This window comes from Elaeis guineensis, chromosome 8 (assembly GCF_000442705.2).
Source record: "Elaeis guineensis isolate ETL-2024a chromosome 8, EG11, whole genome shotgun sequence".
In the NCBI taxonomy this organism is placed as follows: Eukaryota; Viridiplantae; Streptophyta; class Magnoliopsida; order Arecales; family Arecaceae; genus Elaeis; species Elaeis guineensis.
The window spans coordinates 17,445,549-17,464,589 of record NC_026000.2 but is presented as its reverse complement, the minus strand read 5'-3'; the positions used below and the strand labels follow the sequence as shown (position 1 = coordinate 17,464,589).

Sequence of the window (19,041 nt, the reverse complement as noted above, 5' to 3'; positions counted from 1 at the left end):
TCCATTTTGGATCATGACCATGTTATAGATCCCTTTTTCTTTTTGAAACTTTTCAGTCACTAAAGAAAATTTCCAAGTTTGTCAACACAAGCATCCTTCCTGGAGCCACTGCAGAGATTGGGCTTCTATGTTGTGCCTGTGTTCATTCTAATCCAGAAGAGGCAGCCACCCAACTTATAAAACCGATTTTAATGACTATAACCTCCACTCTAAGAGGAACACCAGTTTCAGGTTTCGGTAGAGGAGCTTCTGGTGCATCATCTTCTACCAAGGTCTGTTTTGTACCACATAGTTATATATGTCCCTTTTATTGCTCAATGATCTGTTGTGAACTTCATTTAGTTGCAGGCCACACTTTCGCCGGCCCTGGAAACAGCACTTGAGTACCATCTAAAAGTTTTGGCAATAGCCATTAGTTATGGGGGTCCTGTGTTGCTTCATTACCAGGATGAACTGAAAGAAGCAATTGCAGCAGCATTTCAGGCCCCATCATGGAAGGTTTTTAGGCTAATGTTACACTACATCATTCTTAACTGACTACTATACTCGGTTAATTTTTGGTTGCTTTATGTATTGTTTTAGAGTTCTTTTGAACTTTCATAACAATGATTTAGTTTACAAATGATAGGTCAATGGAGCTGGCGATCATGTCCTTCGCTCTCTCCTTGGAAGCCTGGTCCTTTATTACCCCATCAACCAGTACAAGTATGCAGCATTTTATATCATAATTTATTGCGTATTTATGCAGACTAAACTGTTTCTCCTACTGGTCATTGTTTCTGTGTACTGAAGAAATTCCTGGTTGTGCAGGCCTTTCTCTTGTCAGCCTGTTTCTTCTGTTTTGGAAGACTGGGTTTGCTCAAAAGATTATGAGAATGAAAAAAATGAGGAGCTCAATTCTCTCCCCAAGTGGCACATTCCAAGTCAAGATGAACTCTCTTTTGCAAATGAGCTTTTAAGTCTTCATTTTCAATCTGCTTTGGATGATCTTCTCAGAATATGTCAAACCAAAGTGCAATCTGAGGCAGGTAAATGTAGCATACATTCCTTCTTTTGAAGATTTTCAGTCAGCAGTTGTCGAATTGATGAAAGAAAACCAATTGGCATATCCTACTAAAGGGTAGATACTGGCAAACTGTTATGTTTCAGTGCATAATGCATAGGTGTTTCATGGATTTTTTTTCTCCTTCAAGGAATTACATTGTCTTAGAAATCAGGATTTATCCCATTGATGTATGATTTACCTTTTGGAATTTACTGTTAATTGCCATCCAAGGCTGACTTCGTGGAAAAGAAAGCAACCACAAAATTTCAGGAAGACCCTTGACTAAGCTTAGCAGTAAACCTATCTAATATTTTAGGGCACTACAATGTTCTGTGCTATTCACTATTGTTTAATTCAGTTAGACTCCATGTGTTGGTCTACTGCTCAGGCTCTTTCTTAACATGAAAGTTGTTTAATTTCTGATGATTGATTGATCATGTCGGAATTTGCATTTCTGCAACTGTTGCTTCAATTATTGATGCAATTGTCTGTATAGGAGATGAGAAGGAACACTTGAAGGTGACGCTGTTGCGCATTTACTCTTCACTGCAAGGCGTGATGTCATGCTTGCCTGATATGCGTCCATCATACGGAAATAAAGGCACCGAAAATATGGATCATAGTAACTTTTTAATTGCAGGAGCAGTTGGCTCATCTGTTGGTAGTTCAGAAATGAGGGAGAGAGCTGCTCAGCATATACATGTTGCCTGCAAGTAATGCTTGATATCCAATGGTATTCTTAGTCTTGTTTCTCATCTTTCTGAAGCTCATTAGCTGTTACATGTTTGACAGATATCTACTGAAAGAAAGAGCGGATGATAGCATACTTCTGATACTTATTATTCGTGTCATGGATGCTTTAGCAAATTTTGGTATGAACATTGCAACTAAATGAAGTACATTCTGGGATTCTGCAAGTTGTTTATCAGAGTTTTTGACTTCACAAGGCATTGTGCTTCTGACCTTTCTTCTATGATTCTTTGCATGATATACTTACAGGAAGCTTGGAATACGAAGAATGGTCGAATCACATTCAGGCCTGGAAGTTGGAGTCTGCTGCTATAATTGAGCCTCCATGTAATTTTATTGTTTCTTCTCATGCCCGAGGAAAGAAAAGGTGAGGACTCATCTTGCCAATAAGTGGTATATTCAAGGTCTGCCATTTTGACCTGTACCGACTTGTATGAACTGTATAGGTATGGTATTGAGGTTCGATTCGGTATATGAGTCGAACTGGTTTGTATTTGTCTGAACTGAGCAAACCACCCTATATCGCCCGATACTACCTGAAACCAGAGTGCATATTGGACCTACCCATACCACTTGGATTCGGACAGTACCATAATAAAAAGTGAGAAAAAAAAATGGTTGGGAGCTATCTCGGTATAGGGTACATACCATATGAACTGTGCCATATCGAACTAGTAACATACCGGTATGGTGCTTGGTATCAAGATTATGGACCTTGGGTGTATCGTTTGATTAGAGCATTAAATTATGATCATTATTTACATTCTAAGATGCCATTTATCCTTTGTATTTTCAGGCCCAGGTGGGCACTTATTGACAAGGCATACATGCATAATACATGGAGATCTTCGCAATCAGCATATCGTAAATTTTGTACAGATAGCAACATCTCTCCTTCAGAGCACATGATTATTCTTATGGAGGATCTTCTAGATCTCTCTTTGCACAACTATGAAACAGTTCGCTCGTAAGTTCAATAGTGTGGATTATATCTTTGCTATTTGTAAGTCAGTCAACTTCAGTGATCTGATCTTTTAGGTTTTCAGTAGTATGTTTTTTGAATTTCCAACACACTTTTATCAATTGTAGAAAAGAAAACGCAGAATGTGTGATGAAAGATCAGATCACTGCGCAGCTTATTTACCATTAGTGATCGAAGATAAGGTGTTCCTTTTGATGAGTGTTATTTGATTTGTTTGGTGACTTAAGCCTTTTCTTTTTATGAGAATTTGACTTAAGCATTGAGGGATGTTCATGATAATAAGTGCCTTTGATTTTCTTTATTCTATATAATAGCTCTTTTTTAAGAAACAAAGAAGTGCATTTTTTAATTTGAGGTGGTAAAGGCATACCTTTATTGATTTCCAGTGGCAATCTTTTTCTTTTGTTTTTATTTTTAAAAAAATGTATCATAGAGATTTACTAATGTACTTTTGTAATAGAGTGCATACCCCCCTCCACACACACGCGCACACACTTTGTTTCTCCTTATATGTTCGGTATATCTGATTGCATTTTTTGTATACCTTTAGCCTTGCTGGAAGGTCTCTTTCAAAATTGCTCAAACGCTGGCCAGCATTGATTGCTAAGTGTGTTCTCACTCTAACGGGGAACTTGCGTGATCCAAAAGCACCAGAACATGCAGTACTAGGCACCTGCACCATACTTTCAACGCAAACTGTTATCCGGCGTTTGACAACGGTAACCCACTAGCATTCATATGCTTGTTTCACCCACCCCACAACCCACCCATGATATATATTTGTTTTTTCTGTGTGTATGGCTGTGGGTAGGTTAATGGGTTGGTGTGCAGGTGTGTGACTGTGTGATCAAATGCATGTCTATGTGTTGTGCATGTACTTATTGTCTTCAGTAACAGATCTTTACTTTGTGCCATAAACAGGATGCGGTTTCATTCTCTTCGTTTATCATGGGTCTTCTGGCAAGGTAATCTTTACTATTTATTTTGATAATGGTTCTAATTTTGCTTATTTTCTGTCCAACTGTATCATGAATTCTTGAATTTGCAAATTGCTATCTGAAGTTCTGATCCAACTTTTATTTTGTTGTTTTTGAAGCTCTCATCATGAATCACTGAAAGCTCAGAAAGCTATTACTGAGGTATATAATAATAATGAATATATGTTGATTTTATCTTTAAATTTTGACTATGTTGTGGTGTCTCAACAGCTGTTTGTCAAATACAATATCCACTTCTCTGGAATATCAAGGAGTTTTTTCAAGACTTCAGATGGCCAACTGGACAGGCAGGAATTTGTAGATTTGCTTTCTCAGATCAGTTCCATGAGTTTTGACACCACTGGCTTGCACTGGCGGTATTGATTGAATCTACTTTTCATGAATTTTTGCATGCAGAAGCATAAATATATCATACTCATAATTTTCAAATAGCTTGTTAATTTGCACAATTATATATTTCTCAAGTATCACCTGTTACTCACATGTAGTCACATTTTTTGCCTATATTTTTCTCTAGTGATACATGCACTTGGATCTGTTTATGTCTTGAATTCTGGGAATCTTACACAATTTTTTTTCTTGTGTTTCAGGTATAATTTGATGGCAAACAGAGTACTGCTTTTGTTAACTTTGGCTTCCAGAAGTGATTCACAATTGTCTTCGAAAATTCTTGGGGAAACAGCAGGTCCGTATGTCTGAAAATTGATTACACCTTGGTTATTTTTTTGCAAAATAAGTGCAGGCTTATACTTCCTGGTAAACGACTTGCCCCTATTTCTATACTGCATCTCTCTCTTTCACTCTGATGGAAGGTTTGTCTCATATCAGGACATTTTTTAAGAAATTTGAAAAGTCAACTTCCTCAGTCAAGAATGCTGGCAATCTCTGCTCTGAACACCCTATTACAAGGAACACCGCATAAAATATTCAGTCAGGAACAGCAACTTTGCGTGGATCATCTTAAAGAAAGTAACGATACATCTGTTGAAGGAGTACTGAATCAGATATTAAGGGAGGAGGGATTCTTCAGTGAGACTCTAAACAGTCTCTCCCATGTCCACATAATTGCCGATAGTGAGAGTTCGGCTTCTAAAGGGACTCACGGAGTGTCATCCTTTCAGAGTGTGGCAGATAAAGCAATCACTTTTTTCTATTTTGACTTCTCAGCATCATGGCCTCGCACCCCCAGCTGGATATCTCTTGTGGGAAATGACACCTTTTACTCTAACTTCGCAAGGATTTTTAAGCGGCTCATACAAGAATGTGGAACACCAGTTCTTAATGCGCTTCAGGATGCACTCGAAGAATTTTCTAGTGCGAAAGAGAGAGCAAAGCAATGTGTTGCTGCTGAAGTCATGGCTGGGATACTTCATTCTGATGTTAATGGCCTGTTGGAAGCCTGGGACAGTTGGATGATGCTTCAGCTTCAGAAGATCATGGTAACACCTTCTGTGGAGTCCATTCCTGAGTGGGCAGCTTGCATAAGATATGCAGTCACCGGAAAAGGAAAATATGGCACACGAATTCCTCTTCTGAGGCAAAGAATTTTAGACTGCTTGGCAAGACCTTTGCCCCAAACCATGACAAGCAATGTGGTGGCCAAGAGGTATTCTTTCCTTTCAGTTGCACTCATTGAAATCTCTGCACCTAGAATGCCTACTGCAGAGGTTCAGTACCATGATAAGCTTCTGGAAGAGTTGCTGGATAAGATGACTCATCCATCTCCCCAAGTAAGATTTACTTTAGAAAATGTTTATCAAGTTTACATAGTTTCTTTTGCTTCTGTTCCAACTAGTTTTAATTCTTTTCTTTAAGGCTTTTTAGCATCAGCAGACATGGCACAAATTGCAGCCTGTCAAATCATGATTTGAGTATATTTGCATTGACTGTATTACTCGTTGGTCTGGTTAAATGAATTTCTGTGCATCATCCTGTTTTTCTCACTTGATTGCAACAAAACAGCTCCAAGGATTCAGATGAGTAATTGTCTTCATTTCCTAAGTCATATTCCTGAAGATGTCACCATGGCTGCATGTGACACTGACAGTGTTTGAGTTGTGATATACAAAGACTACCTGGTTCCTAGAAGGACTAGTCTCTGTTTGGTTGCTATGTGAGTGAGAGAAGAGATTTGTAAGAGTGGATTCTTCTTATCCAACATTTGGAGATGAAACTAATAGAGAGAAAAATAAAAAGAAAAAAAGTTAAACTTCATTAGAATGCCAAACACTACTCTTCTCTTATAAATGGTGATTTTTAGCAAGGATAACAGAAATTTAGTGGATCAGGATAATGGACCCTATCGTAGCAACTTTGTTAACAAACCACTTGCCATTTTGATTACTGTTGATTACTTTTCATTTTCTTCTTGGCAATCAAACAGAGCCTTAATGTGTGAATCAACTCTAATGACAAGATTTACAGTTTTTTCCTTTGTAGATTTTTCCTATATGGTGCAAGGTTCCTCTGTATTAGGATAAACTGATAAAGGATTTCCAAAAATTGGCTGTTGGCTTGAGGGACCTTTCATTGAAGAATCACTTTACTCACCATCTCACTCCCCCCCACCCTGTCTTTCTACACTGTGTTGGTCAAGGCTTCCTATGGTAATCTAGACATCGGTTGTACATATGACGGCTCAGAGTGTCACTCCTGTATGTGCTATGATAAAATTTTGTTCTGAACGACTGATGCAATGAAGGGACCTTGGAATATATACCATATCCCCCAGTTTGTACTTCCTCTAAGTCTAAGGTGTCCTTGTCTAGGTATCTTGCTGTTTCCAGAGTCTTGTCTTGGAAACTCTTAAATAATAATTGTATATGGGCTACTCTGTAATTCTAATATGTTGGTTTATTGCCTAAACGATCACATTAGCCCTTTAATTCTTGACTTGCTCTCAAAGCAACTCATGCACGTTCCTTGATGTCAGAAGTGGCTACCTCCTGGCCATGGACATTTACGTTGTGGGCTCAGCCAAGCTCGCAGCAAATCATCATTCATATATTGACAATTGCAATAAATGGCCCTTTAGATGGCTCAACCTGTAGTCCGAGCTGTGACTTGGAGTGGATGCAAATTCTGCACCTCTTCATCTAATGGAGACAAGCATCTGATTGAATAATGGAGGATTTGCTTATCTGACATAAGGAGGAGTTCAATACATGTTTCTTGTTAAGAATTTCTTGCTTCACTTTGTTCTTGGTACACCTGGGCTTCAAGGAACGTCCATTTGTTGAGGCTTATTACAATTTGAAGCTCATGAACTTCTGACATAAATGTGGCTAATTTTATATTTTGAGATTTCTTGCTTTGGATATCATATTGTACAATTGGGCACACCTTTTCCCTCTACCCTCTTGTCTGAACTTTTACTCTGAAGCTTTCACATCACTAAGATTTGTTCAATTTATTAGATGAATTTTAGAATGCAGTTTAGTTAATTTTCCTGCCTAGTTATGCTGGATGCAAGTCAAAGCTGCAGAATGTATATCAATAGTTAATGAAAGATGCTTTCTCTTCTTGTCAGCAATATTTATGAATTAAAATATGTATCAGGGATCAATTCTGTGGTTCTTGACCTTAAATATATTCTTCAAATATATGTTTGATGTTATGAATTGGTCATGCTACAATTACTTGTCACTTGTTGAGGAATGTTTTTTTTTTCAGTCTATTATTATGCTTTTACTTCTAAAATGTATTAATGTGAGGCAGGTTAGAGAATCTATTGGCATTGCACTTTCTGTGGTATGTTCAAACAAGCGGCTTTTTGCAACATTGGGGCATACATGTTTACAAGAGGTTGAGGGAGACATTGACATGATTGAGTCACCTAAGAAGGAAAATTGGGCAGAACTTCTAATGGGGAGAGCTTCTGAATTAGCTAGAAATATCCAAAGTGCAAATCAATCTGACAGAATAGATTCGATGATGGATTTGATTCACGAAAATGGCTACACAAATTCAAAAGCCAAAACAGATGTTAAGACGATGGAAACGGTACTTCATTTAATTTTGTTTCCTGGAATTGAAACCCTATGTTGCCAGTTGCTTCAGTAAAAACTGATTTATTTTCTTTTTTATTGTTGCAGATGTTCCATTTCATAATCTCATCTTTGAAATCTGGAAGATCTTCTGTTTTGTTGGATATAGTTGTTGGATTAATTTATCCTGTTATTTCATTGCAGGTATTTAGACTGCAGCACAGTTTCAACTGACAATAAAAGTTATGGCTTTTTAAATTGCATCTTTCATGTTTTTAAGGTTGTTATGTCCAGTTGCTATCTGCATATGTCAATCAATTAATGCTTATAGAATTTTTGAGGATCAGATGTTCACTTATGACTTATATAAGTGATTTATTTCTATTGCTTAATTTTTTTAAAAAAAAAATCAATAGAGATTCATGGACACAGTCCAATAGTTTATATTTGTAAGAAAAACATTAAAATACTCTTTCACCTTGTTATGTAACACTGTTTCAGAACTTTCTTTCTTTCTTTATTTTTTCTAGGTTCAGCTGCATAACAATAGTTTAAAGCTTAATATTGAAAATCAGTGTTAGACATTAAATTAAACTTATGACTGCATATCTTCAATTCCCTGATACGTAGATACTACTGACAGCTTATCATATTCTTGCCAGATTTTTACACCATAACATTGGCAGGAGATACTGCACTGGTACTGCATGGATACTTCTTAGATGTATCGGACATAATTGGGTTCATTCTATCAGTGCTGTGTATCCACAAACACATATGCACGTATATGATTACAAAAACATATATGATATGATCATCATGAGCAAGAAAGTGGATGGTTTAATTCTCCTAGGGCATAATAATTATACTAATCATTCCCTGCCCAAACACATTCTGGGGCATACAAGTTCATAGCACGTTCTCATTGTTGTGTTCTGCATATTTTGAAAAACATTTGAACAAAAATTCAAGTTCTTTGGGGGGGGTCCTGACAATAGATGAAAACAGATCATTCCATTAATGAGAGCCTGTTGATTTGATCATTTGATGCAGAAGTAGCATTTCTCTCACTCATATTGTTGTTTCTTTTTAAAATTATTTTAAGAACATTCTGAAAATTCTAGGTAATGAATAATGGTGTGAATTATCAATTTGGAGAACAGAAATACCATGAAAGAGGCACATAATAGATTTAGAATCATAATCTTTATTTTGGATCCAAACTTTGATCAAAGCATATGCAACCAAGGTCCATTGGAGGAAAAGAGAGGAGGTCTGGAAAGAGAGGTTTTTAGGGTTATCCTCGTTTTAAATACCATGAGGCACATGATTATGGGATAAAAATTTGTTAGTGAAGCTTCAGACTGTTATGACTTGCATGTCTTTGGTCAAAAAGATGCAGTATTTTTCCTACTCGACCTTTTATTCTTGTGTGCAGGAACAAGAAGATTACGGACTTTTTGTAAGTTAGCTGATTTTTTTCTTGCATTATATGATTGCATCATTATAATGCTCACCATCTTTTTTATGTAACATTATAATGTGTTTATTAATTTAGAAATTGACTTCTTCATGCAAGGATTTGAATATATTAAATAATTCTCTTTCATTTTTCATGAGATACTTTCATTTTATTGGAGAAATAATCATCAATAAGGATACCATCATATTAAAATCAAAGCAATTATTTAACTTTAATTGGTTGCTTTGCATCATTTTGAATTGGTGAATAAAGAAGTTGTACATTGTTCATTTCTAGGAATTTTTTTCCAAGATAAGGCCCCCCATATGACCCAAAAGATAAACTTGGAGCAAGATGCTTTAAGTTTTCAAGTGAATGATGCCCCAAGGGGTGGTATTCATATTTATATGGACACATGGATGTGGTGTAACAAGTTCTTGTCCAAGCTTAACTATGGTGATAAAGTCCTTCCAGCATACATCCTCCACCGGCTGCATCCTCTTCATCTTGAAGACCTGAAATGCTTAGTATGTGGGTTAAGGACTAGATCAACTTGATAAAATAGAAAATTAAGAAGAAATTTTGATTTGCAGACTAGGACAGTGCAAACTAACACCAGCAATCTTAGTAGATCACCAGACTGCTAAAATCATGCATGAACTGAGCAGGAAATATTAGGAGATGGAAAACTATGCAATCTCTCATCATGTGATCACATGCTCAAAGGTCAATGATCCAAGGGGAGGGACCGGATGATGGGAGACATGGTTTACCTGAATCAGTTAGCTAGGAAGCCCATGAAGATGGCGGGAGACTGACATGAGAAGATGGCTTTTCATCAGTCTTGTGAGGTCAGTGAAGTCTGTTGATAAGGTTATCATTTCTTCACTTGAAGGACTTGCTAGAAAAGCATCAATTAGAGATTGCCACTGAATCTGATTGATGGTTAGCAATGATGAACCTCATGTTGGCAGTGGGTTTTAGATGTAGATCCCACATGTTTCTTTTGTTTGCACAGAAATCCCAGTGCATGGTACATATGCTGGTCTTTGCAGCCTGTCCCACAACTAACACTTCACAACCACGTGATTGGCCACCATGAATACCATGCCTGTCTTCTGATTGAATTGCTGTGGTCTCTGTATATAATAGAGATTCTTTTGCTGGAAGGTTTTTCTATACTTAGAGAGATGGCAAGTATCTGATCATATACTTCATAGATGCATTTCACTACTAGAAAGAATAAGATCTTGGACTCTACTAATGTGCTTAAAGTTTTTCTGAACTCTTATTGTTGTTTTCTGAGTCTTGTTAGAAACTGAAAGATTTAGCTCCTTAAACAACACCCAGCCAGGTAGCATAGCATTCCATGAGCTCTCCTTCAGCTTCATGCTGAACAAAACTAGTTTGTTCACCAAAAAAAAAAAAACAAAACTAGTTTGGCATATCCAAAATCTTTTTAGCCGTTTTAAGGAACATAATATTAGAGTTAATATGAGGCTCTATTCCAAAAATGTCTTCAAAGCCCCTTATGTATATTCAAATTAATCTTCACTTGGAGAAAGAGAAATTAGATATTTTTCTCCTTTTGATAAAAAATTGACTGTTGTGGACTGTTGGCTTGAGCTGAATTAGACAGCACTATTGTTTCCTAAGGCTTTGCTTGGCAAAGTTGTTGGAGTACCAAAAAGCACTTTCTGGCCCTCTAAAAGTATTTTTAGATGGTACAGTGGTATTTGGTAAAATCGAGAAGCTATTTTTGTTTTGTCAGAAAGCTGAAAAGGTCTATTTGGGAAAAGTTTCATTTTGAAGATTCTTCTTAAAAATACTTTTTGACCAATGTCAAAAAGCTGTTTTGATTTAAGTAAAACTTTTCTGATGACCAAAATATTTACTAACAAATCTCATAATTACATCTTATATCTCATCATATTATACTGTTATACTAAAAATATAATATAAATAATTATAAATTAATATTATGATATATTATAAACATAGAATATAATCTATTATAATATTATTATATTATGAAAGTAATATTAATAATTATTATATCATATTATAATATAATATTATTATCATATAACATAATATAATTTAAATATTATATTATTAGATTATAGTATTGTTATATTATATTAGAATAATATAATATAATCTGTTATATTATAATCTATTATTACATTAGATTATACTCCATTACATCATAGTACATTATATATTACATTATAATTATAATATTGTAATATATATAATATTATATTATATTACAATATTATATTACATTATTTGTAATGATATTGGATAATATAATAATATTTATATATAATCTTATAATATTATAATAATACAATTTAATATAATAATATTTTAATAATATATATTATTATGTTCTAATAATATAATTTAATCTGTTATATTATAATCTATGGTTAGATTAGATTATGATCCATTTTATCATATTACATTATATATTATATTATAATTATAATAATATTATAATATAGTATAATATTATATTATATTACATTATATGATAAAATATTATGCAACATAATAATATTTTCATATATAATATTATATTATATTATTCTCCACTATATAATAGCATGTAATGTCTTTTATTATCATTATATCATACCAAAAATACTTTCTTATTTTATTTGACAAACATATATTAAAGTTCCAAAGCATTATATAAATGTGGTTACCAAACAACAAATAATTTTTTGTAAAAACTCTATTTCTAAAAGCTCTAATTTTCGAAAGCTCTACTTCCAAAAGCTCTACTGCCAACATCAATCCAAATAGGGCCTAAGTCAATTTAGAAGCAGTGTATGCTGCGGTCAGTTCAGCAAATACATAGCCACCTGTTTGCATGTGTTTGAACCATGCATTTCTGTGACATCATGGAGAATACTGCTTTGGTGGATATAATCTTCAAGACTTTAAAGCATAGGGAAACATAGCTGATGACTTTCAGGACTACATTTACACACCCTTTTCTTCATAGCTGCCTCTGCCTGTATAGTTTAAAGTGAAGAAATCTTCTTAGACACCATATGCCTTGCATGTGAACATAGTTGGGAAAAGAAAAAAGGAGAAGAAAGTGAAGAGTTTTAGATCAGGCTGAGCAGAATATACATATTCGAGACATGATATGTTCTGCTATTGACTCATGATTCCTTGATACCATGTGAGGGTTTGTGGTCCTAACAATATGGGATAAAATGATTTGCACTTAAATTTTCTTTGAGGCAAAAGTCAACCCTATATATGTGATCAGCTTGCAGGTATCTGATGAAGTTTTCTTCCATAGAGGACCTAAAAGATAAGTATACAACAGAATAAAAGTAAAGAAACAGGGGCTGGATGATCGATTGTGACTATAATGTAGAGGGACAAAAGGAAAAAAGAGAAATAAAGGAATGAGAGTGGACTGCGTAAGTTCTGATTAGTGTCTGAAGATCCTCCTCTTTATTCTCAATACTAGGACAACAACAATTTGAGGCCGAACTATCAATATACCCCTATTGTTTTGTTTGGCTGCGATTTTTTTTTTTAATACTTCAGTATGTCAATTAGAAATTCATATTTCTAAGCTCTGGTTACACAAGATCCAGTGCACAGTAGCCCAGAAACCCTTAAAGGGCAATAAAACATCATTAACCATGCTTAACGGCTTGTAGTCTCTCACAATATCTAAGAACTGATTGGTGATACCTGATACCTTAGGATGTTTCAGCATTATGTTAAACTTGATGGCATAACACTTCTCTTTGGTGCAAAAAGAAGCACTCATTCCTTATTGCAAGTTGTGCCAATCTCAAGCACATATTTGAGATGTTGAATTTACTCTTTTATAAGTTTATGTGTAATTTACTTGTTTTCGTTTTGAGCCTTTGGTTGCTGTACATCATTGCTCGGTACATATTCCATAATGATTGCTGTCACATGTTCACAGGAAACATCAAATAAAGACCTGTCAACATTAGCTAAGGCAGCTTTTGAATTACTAAAATGGAGGATATTACCTCGGCCTTTCTTAGAAAATGCTGTCTCAGTGATTCTTTCTTTAGTCAATGATCCTAATTGGCGAACCAGATCTGCAGCTCTTGCATATCTTCGCACCTTTATGTACAGGTTTGGCATTTTTCTCTCAAAACTCTTGGTCGCTATTTGAGATTTTTTGTATGTTCACTATTGTTTTCAGTTCCTTGTCAAATTCTTGTAGAAATGGCCTTCTAACACATCTATCTATTTTACTAATGGTTTCCTGTCATTTTTTTTTCAAAAAAATATTGTAAGAGAATATTTATGTCCGCTCTCATTTTGATTAACTGTGCCTTTTATTTTCTGTCTCCATGTAATAAAAAATTGTGCTTGTGGAGTTGTATTTACTGTATCTGTAGGGGCTTCACATTTGGTGGTCAGCTTAGACAGGCCTCTTTAGATCAGTTATCCTCTTATTGTGTACATGTGCAGCAATAGTAGGGTCTAGGTTGTATTTTATAAAGCTCGATTCTGTATACAAAGAAGACAATTACCTTGCTAATAAGGCAACTAAACTGCAATTATTCTGACATTGTTTTGGCTATTTGTAACAGGCACACATTCACTCTCTCAGTTTCAGAGAAATTACAAATCTGGAAAAGTATCGAAAAGCTACTTGTTGACAACCAAGTTGAGGCAAGTCCATCTTTCTGATTTTAAAATATAATCCATCAGTACCTTCTGATAAGCAAATGTGACTTTTAGAGATTTATTAAGTGTGTTGGTCTTTCATCTTCTGTCATCATTCGCAAACAGAAAGATGGCAACATGTTTTTAAGGATAACATGTTAAAGACAATCATGCTTTTTTTGATGACTATTGCTATGAGGCCTTCTGATAAATAAAGCAACACATACATATTTGATATGTGGCCCCCTTTTGGGGTACAATGTTTAGACTACTTTCATTTCTGATCCTATGTTTACATAGCTCTATATTCCGGAAAGAATGATTTGGTGAACTCGACAGCATTGGAAGACAAGCTTGCATGCATCTCTGATAAAAGAGAAACTTTTATTTCTGTTGATCAGGCAATTCTGTTGTTATTGTTTTAAAAACAATTTAGCCTATTACTGTGATTTGACGTCTGTAATTCTGTACAAGTTTAGGTTAGGGAGCATGCTGCTGGGGTTCTTGCAAGCTTAATGAAGGGTGGAGATGAAGACTTGTCAAGGACTTTTCGTGATCAATCATATGCAGAAGCACAATCAATTCTCAGGATCCGAAAGCAAAGGTCTTAATCATGCTCTTAAACAAGATTTGGGTGTCTGTCTTCCATGAGTCTCGGCTTTCCAATTTTTCTATAACTTGACGTGGGTTACAGACAAGGACAGAACTGCATGTTATAAACATTTGCATAAAGAAGTACACCAGCTGCATGCTAATATTTGAATCATATAACTGCTATACTGAAAATATTCATGGATTCATGCATTCAATTGATTAAAATCCCTACATTGTTAGACATTAAGCTGACTAAGAAGTCATAACTGCAGGAAATTGGCTTCTGGTCAATCTATAGCTTCTACACATGGTGCAGTCCTTGCTTTGGCTGCATCGGTGCTTTCAGTTCCTTACGACATGCCCAGGTATGTGTTTGAAATGAAAAGCATGCCATCCTTTTTGGAGTTGTGTATTTTCTGTTATTTACTATGTGAGGCAATTCTGGCTATCTTTAGCATGGAAGAAGTATTAGTGTCTGAACTATCTGTATGCATGGGCCAAACTGGCTCCTATGAAAATCTCATTGGCAAAATATCAGGAGTTCTTTTCATTGTCAGTCTTACTTTGTTTAGTCTGCTAAACTAGATTCAGCCACACAGTTGCACGAGTGTGGAGTTGTTTTCATTGTTAGTCTTGTGCTAAACTAGATTGAAACCCACGGAGCATGAGAATGTGAGTAAAGTCTGCTACTTTAACTACAGCGCTAATTAGAGTTGTATTCATATACACGGTAGAAACTTTATGGATTATTTTTGCAATTGGGGCTACATCATTGTTTTTGATTAATTATTTTCCAGCTGGAACCAGTTGAGTGAGAATAGAAAAGTGAATAATTTAAAGTTTAAACTGATCAGATGCAAGTTATTGGAAACAAGGTCTCATGAGTACTGTTGCCATCTTGATAAGAGCATACGGTGATTGCAAAGGAACAGCAGGGTAACAAATTGCATTGATGATGAAACTGGGAAAATATTGTAGAGCTTTCTAATCTGTACCGGGTGCTCGAGGCTGCTGTGAATTGAATATTGTTCTGATGCCATCTACACTAGACTAGTGGATTTTCATTTCTTCCCCTGAGAAAATACCCTAGACAAAATCCTTAGAATTCGTTAAGCTTGTATGGAACATGGCATTGCCTTTGATTCATGTCATTGGCTCTTTTTCATTGCAATTTCGAGGGTATCCAATTAGTCATTTTTTTTTGAAGTTAAATCAGAGTTACATTTAGAGCTCTCTCGATGACAATGGGGATATGTTCTAATTCAAATACTTCTGCAGCTGGCTTCCAGGTCACGTTACATTGCTCGCCCGGTTCATTGGTGAGCCTTCCCCAATCAGATCCACGGTTACAAAAGCGGTTGCAGAGTTCCGCCGAACTCATGCAGATACTTGGAACATCCAGAAGGATGCTTTTACCGAGGAGCAACTGGAGGCAAGCACATTTTGTCATAGATAAATCCACATAGATACATACACATAAATACATACATACATACATGATATGTGTGTGTGTGGTTGGGTGGGAGGTGGTGTCGGGGGAGAAAAACTGAGATCTGATTGAGTGGATCTCCACTCATATCAGATCAGATCATAATAAGTTGATCTAAATCATTAGATGTAATCTATTATTTATAAACTGTTTATATACAAAAAAAATCATATGATTTGGATTCATTTTCTAAATCATATGATTTTCTGTGTTTAAGTAATTTAGAAATAGTAGATCATATCTAATCATTTGAGTCATCAATGTGGGATCCTATCATTAACCTTGCACACACATAATTTGGTAAATTTCAGTTATTTCTTACTCTAATTTTTGTAAATATGGCAAATTGCAGGTTCTTGCAGACACCGCATCTTCTTCCTCATACTTTGCTTAATTCTACGGTAGTCCTTCTAAAATCACAATAGTTGTTGTCAGATAGGGTAAAAGGGAACCTCAATATTCATTATGTTGTTGTAGTCTACAAAATAAAGCTTCTGTAGTAATACTGTCTTGCATTCGTAAGTTCTTGTACCAATTATTCATTTCAATTGAAGTCATCGTCCTGAGTTTCTCCACTTGTTTACACAATGGGATTCATCAAATCATCAGACAAGTCCCACAAAACGCAGTCCGAACCGAACATGCTAGTATCCCCTTTTCTTGCAGCCTTTCCGCCCTCAGCCTCTTCTCCGTCATCATCCTCGCCTTTCTCATGCGTCCCACCACCGTGCTGGTCTGCCGCACCTCCAGTGCAGGTGCTCCCGGTGCACAAGCTCTGACTCCATGCTGACCCCTCGCCATCATTACCGTAGGCTGTCCCACCATATCGAAAGCCATCACCCACTGCCGGGTACATGTTGCACATCCCGGCAAGGCCATCCGATGGCTCTCCGGTAGGGCCCATCATTGCCCAAGCCTTGTCATTGTTGGGCTCCTGCATGATGGCCCTGGACAGGCCCATCTTGATCTTCTGGATGGTGTCTTCCCTGTCATCGTTGGGGTTGGCATCAGCATTGTAGGCCACGCGCGGATCGGCACTGACCGCCGGTGTTGCTGGGCCAACGAAGTCGATTCGTTTCTTGGTGAGCAGGTGGAGCATCTCGTCCTTGAAGCAGCCGAGGGCGGCCTCGGCGAGATGTGCCACCTGGGGTGGGCGGAGGGTGGTGGCAATCTCAGCCATGAGGTGGGAGAAAGGCTTGTGTGTCACAGGATCGATCCCCATCCCGGAGAGCTTCTTCTTGAGCTTGGTATTCCAGTGGTTCTTGACGTCGTTGTCCGTGCGCCCTGGAAGCTGAGCTGCTATCAGCGACCACCTGATGAACCAAAAACATTATAAAAACGTCGACATCCTTAGCTCAGTGCAGCCATCTGATACAAAATCTACTAAACTGCATGATTGATGAACCAATATGAATTGTTTGACTGCGGATGGCTCAGCTAGCTAGCCTACGTCTTATATATATATATATATATATATATATATATATATATATATATATATATATATATATATATATATATATATATATATCCGGAAGATAAGGGAGGGAGTGGGCATTGCCTGTTTCCAACAACGGAGTGGAGTTTGACAATGGTCTGCTCCTCGCACTCGGAGAATTCGCCGTGCTTGAGGTCTGGCCGGAGGTAGTTGGTCCACCGGAGCCGGCAGCTCTTCCCGCATCGCTGGAGGCCTGTTGTCGCTTGGAAAGAGGCAGTCGGCACTTCAAAACCATCGCTCAACAAAGTGGTAGAATACAAGTGAGCGTGTGTACCGAATACAAAAGCGTACACGTACCAGCATTTTTTGGGATGAGGCGCCAGTTACGGGTGCCGTGCTGGGCGATGTAGGAGGAGAGCTTGTTGTCTTCCTCCGGGGTCCACTGACCTCTTTTCACGTTGTCCTTCTCACAGCACGGAATCCTCCCCATCTTTCTTTCGGCAGCGCCGCCCACCCTCTTATTTCTCTTTCTTTCGACAGTCTCTCTCTTCTTTCTTCTGGAGATTCCCTCTAACTCCACGGACTGATGAATACCGAACACCGCTCTGGCAAGGGCTAAAACTATGGAGTCCAATTCAGGAGATTCTCTATTCCATCTTTTTCATAATTACCTTTGCTTCTCGTTTGCTATTCTATTTCTATACGGTGGAGGCCATAAATAATTTGTTTATATACACGCGGGAAGAGGAGAGATGAGCGTTCACGTGTGGGCGTATGGAGGCCCAAGGAGCGTGATTTGTATAAATAATTCAACGCCCGCTGAGGGCGTGAGGCTCGGGGCAGGTGGCTCACCCACAAGACGCCTGGTCAACCCCCTCCCTCTCTCTCTCTCTAGTTGACTGCGGCGAAATGGTATTGAAATGTTGGGTAGCTTTGTGCTTTGGTCACACAAAAATAGCGCTGCTGTTATATTATTGTTATTTCTTATAATTTTATTAGTGCAGGATTGTAAGGTACTGTGTATGCTCTCTTTCTAGACTCTTGAATTTGGTTTGTTGTATTTTCTTTATTTTTTTTCCCCATCTTCTTTAATTTTCTGGTCAAGAATACATAAGGTCGACAGAGTGCAAGTTTTGGGACTAAGAATCTTCCTTTTAAATTTGGCCTTCTTATGTTCACGAGCATCTGCAACTCATATTAGGCAAGATATTAAGAAATTTGTGTACTCTATTTTCTTAGTTTTTTTTTTAAATTTTTTTTATAGAAATTCTTCAATTAAAATTGTTAGGAATGCTATAATAAATATGAAGCAAACTAGATAAATTCAGGTAATGACAATTATATGTCTTCACAGATTTCATCCTAATACAATTCTAATATGGTAATTTATTGTTCATAATATCAGCACCGTACGCATAGTACAAAAAATATCCGTAGCTACAAAAAAAAAAAAAAAAATCTGGATTATTTCTCAGGTCCTAACTATTTATATCAAATCTAGCATTCTATTTATATTCTTAAGTTATGCACACAAGGCCCCACTCACCAATCACCGTAGCCAACAAGTTTAGAGAGTGACCCAACTGCGGGCGTCCAATGGCTTGGCCCAGG

The 19,041-nt window shown here is 36.8% G+C and overlaps 2 protein-coding genes across 7 annotated transcripts in view; one reads left to right on the top strand and one right to left on the bottom strand.

Moving 5' to 3' along the window:
- The window catches only part of LOC105049914 (proteasome activator subunit 4), a 31,461-nt gene extending 14,894 nt beyond the window's left edge, over window positions 1-16,567 (top strand). For 2 of the 6 annotated variants that reach the window (XM_073262077.1, XM_073262076.1), the window contains exons 14-36: window positions 57-272; window positions 343-498; window positions 629-705; window positions 811-1,028; window positions 1,542-1,758; window positions 1,838-1,917; window positions 2,045-2,162; window positions 2,592-2,762; window positions 3,328-3,496; window positions 3,699-3,742; window positions 3,874-3,916; window positions 3,986-4,131; window positions 4,366-4,460; window positions 4,604-5,505; window positions 7,493-7,777; window positions 7,870-7,965; window positions 9,200-9,223; window positions 13,191-13,369; window positions 13,834-13,915; window positions 14,389-14,513; window positions 14,776-14,868; window positions 15,782-15,935; window positions 16,345-16,567. In XM_073262077.1, the coding sequence (XP_073118178.1) occupies window positions 57-272; window positions 343-498; window positions 629-705; window positions 811-1,028; window positions 1,542-1,758; window positions 1,838-1,917; window positions 2,045-2,162; window positions 2,592-2,762; window positions 3,328-3,496; window positions 3,699-3,742; window positions 3,874-3,916; window positions 3,986-4,131; window positions 4,366-4,460; window positions 4,604-5,505; window positions 7,493-7,777; window positions 7,870-7,965; window positions 9,200-9,223; window positions 13,191-13,369; window positions 13,834-13,915; window positions 14,389-14,513; window positions 14,776-14,868; window positions 15,782-15,935; window positions 16,345-16,386 (3,732 nt within the window). In that variant the 3' untranslated portion in view covers window positions 16,387-16,567. The other 4 variants (XM_073262073.1, XM_073262075.1, XM_073262074.1 and 1 more) reach the window with 4 other exon arrangements.
- Window positions 16,568-16,572: 5 nt separating this feature from the next.
- Window positions 16,573-19,002, bottom strand: LOC105049977 (transcription factor MYB80). The gene is made up of 3 exons (XM_010929821.4): window positions 17,788-19,002; window positions 17,554-17,683; window positions 16,573-17,305 (listed from the first exon to the last, which is right to left on the bottom strand). Exons 1-3 carry the CDS (start codon window positions 17,918-17,920, stop codon window positions 16,573-16,575), a joined length of 996 nt encoding a protein of 331 aa, XP_010928123.1. The 5' UTR covers window positions 17,921-19,002.
- Window positions 19,003-19,041: the final 39 nt, after the last annotated feature.

Excerpts from the sequence above, each read along its gene's own strand:
- LOC105049977 (XM_010929821.4), bottom strand. The coding sequence starts at position 17,920 with ATGGGGAGGATTCCGTGCTGTGAGAAGGACAACGTGAAAAGAGGTCAG. Across the intron at positions 17,684-17,787 it reads CCTCATCCCAAAAAATGCTG|GCCTCCAGCGATGCGGGAAG; the intron begins GTACGTGTACGC and ends AAGCGACAACAG. Across the intron at positions 17,306-17,553 it reads CACTCCGTTGTTGGAAACAG|GTGGTCGCTGATAGCAGCTC; the intron begins GCAATGCCCACT and ends TTGGTTCATCAG.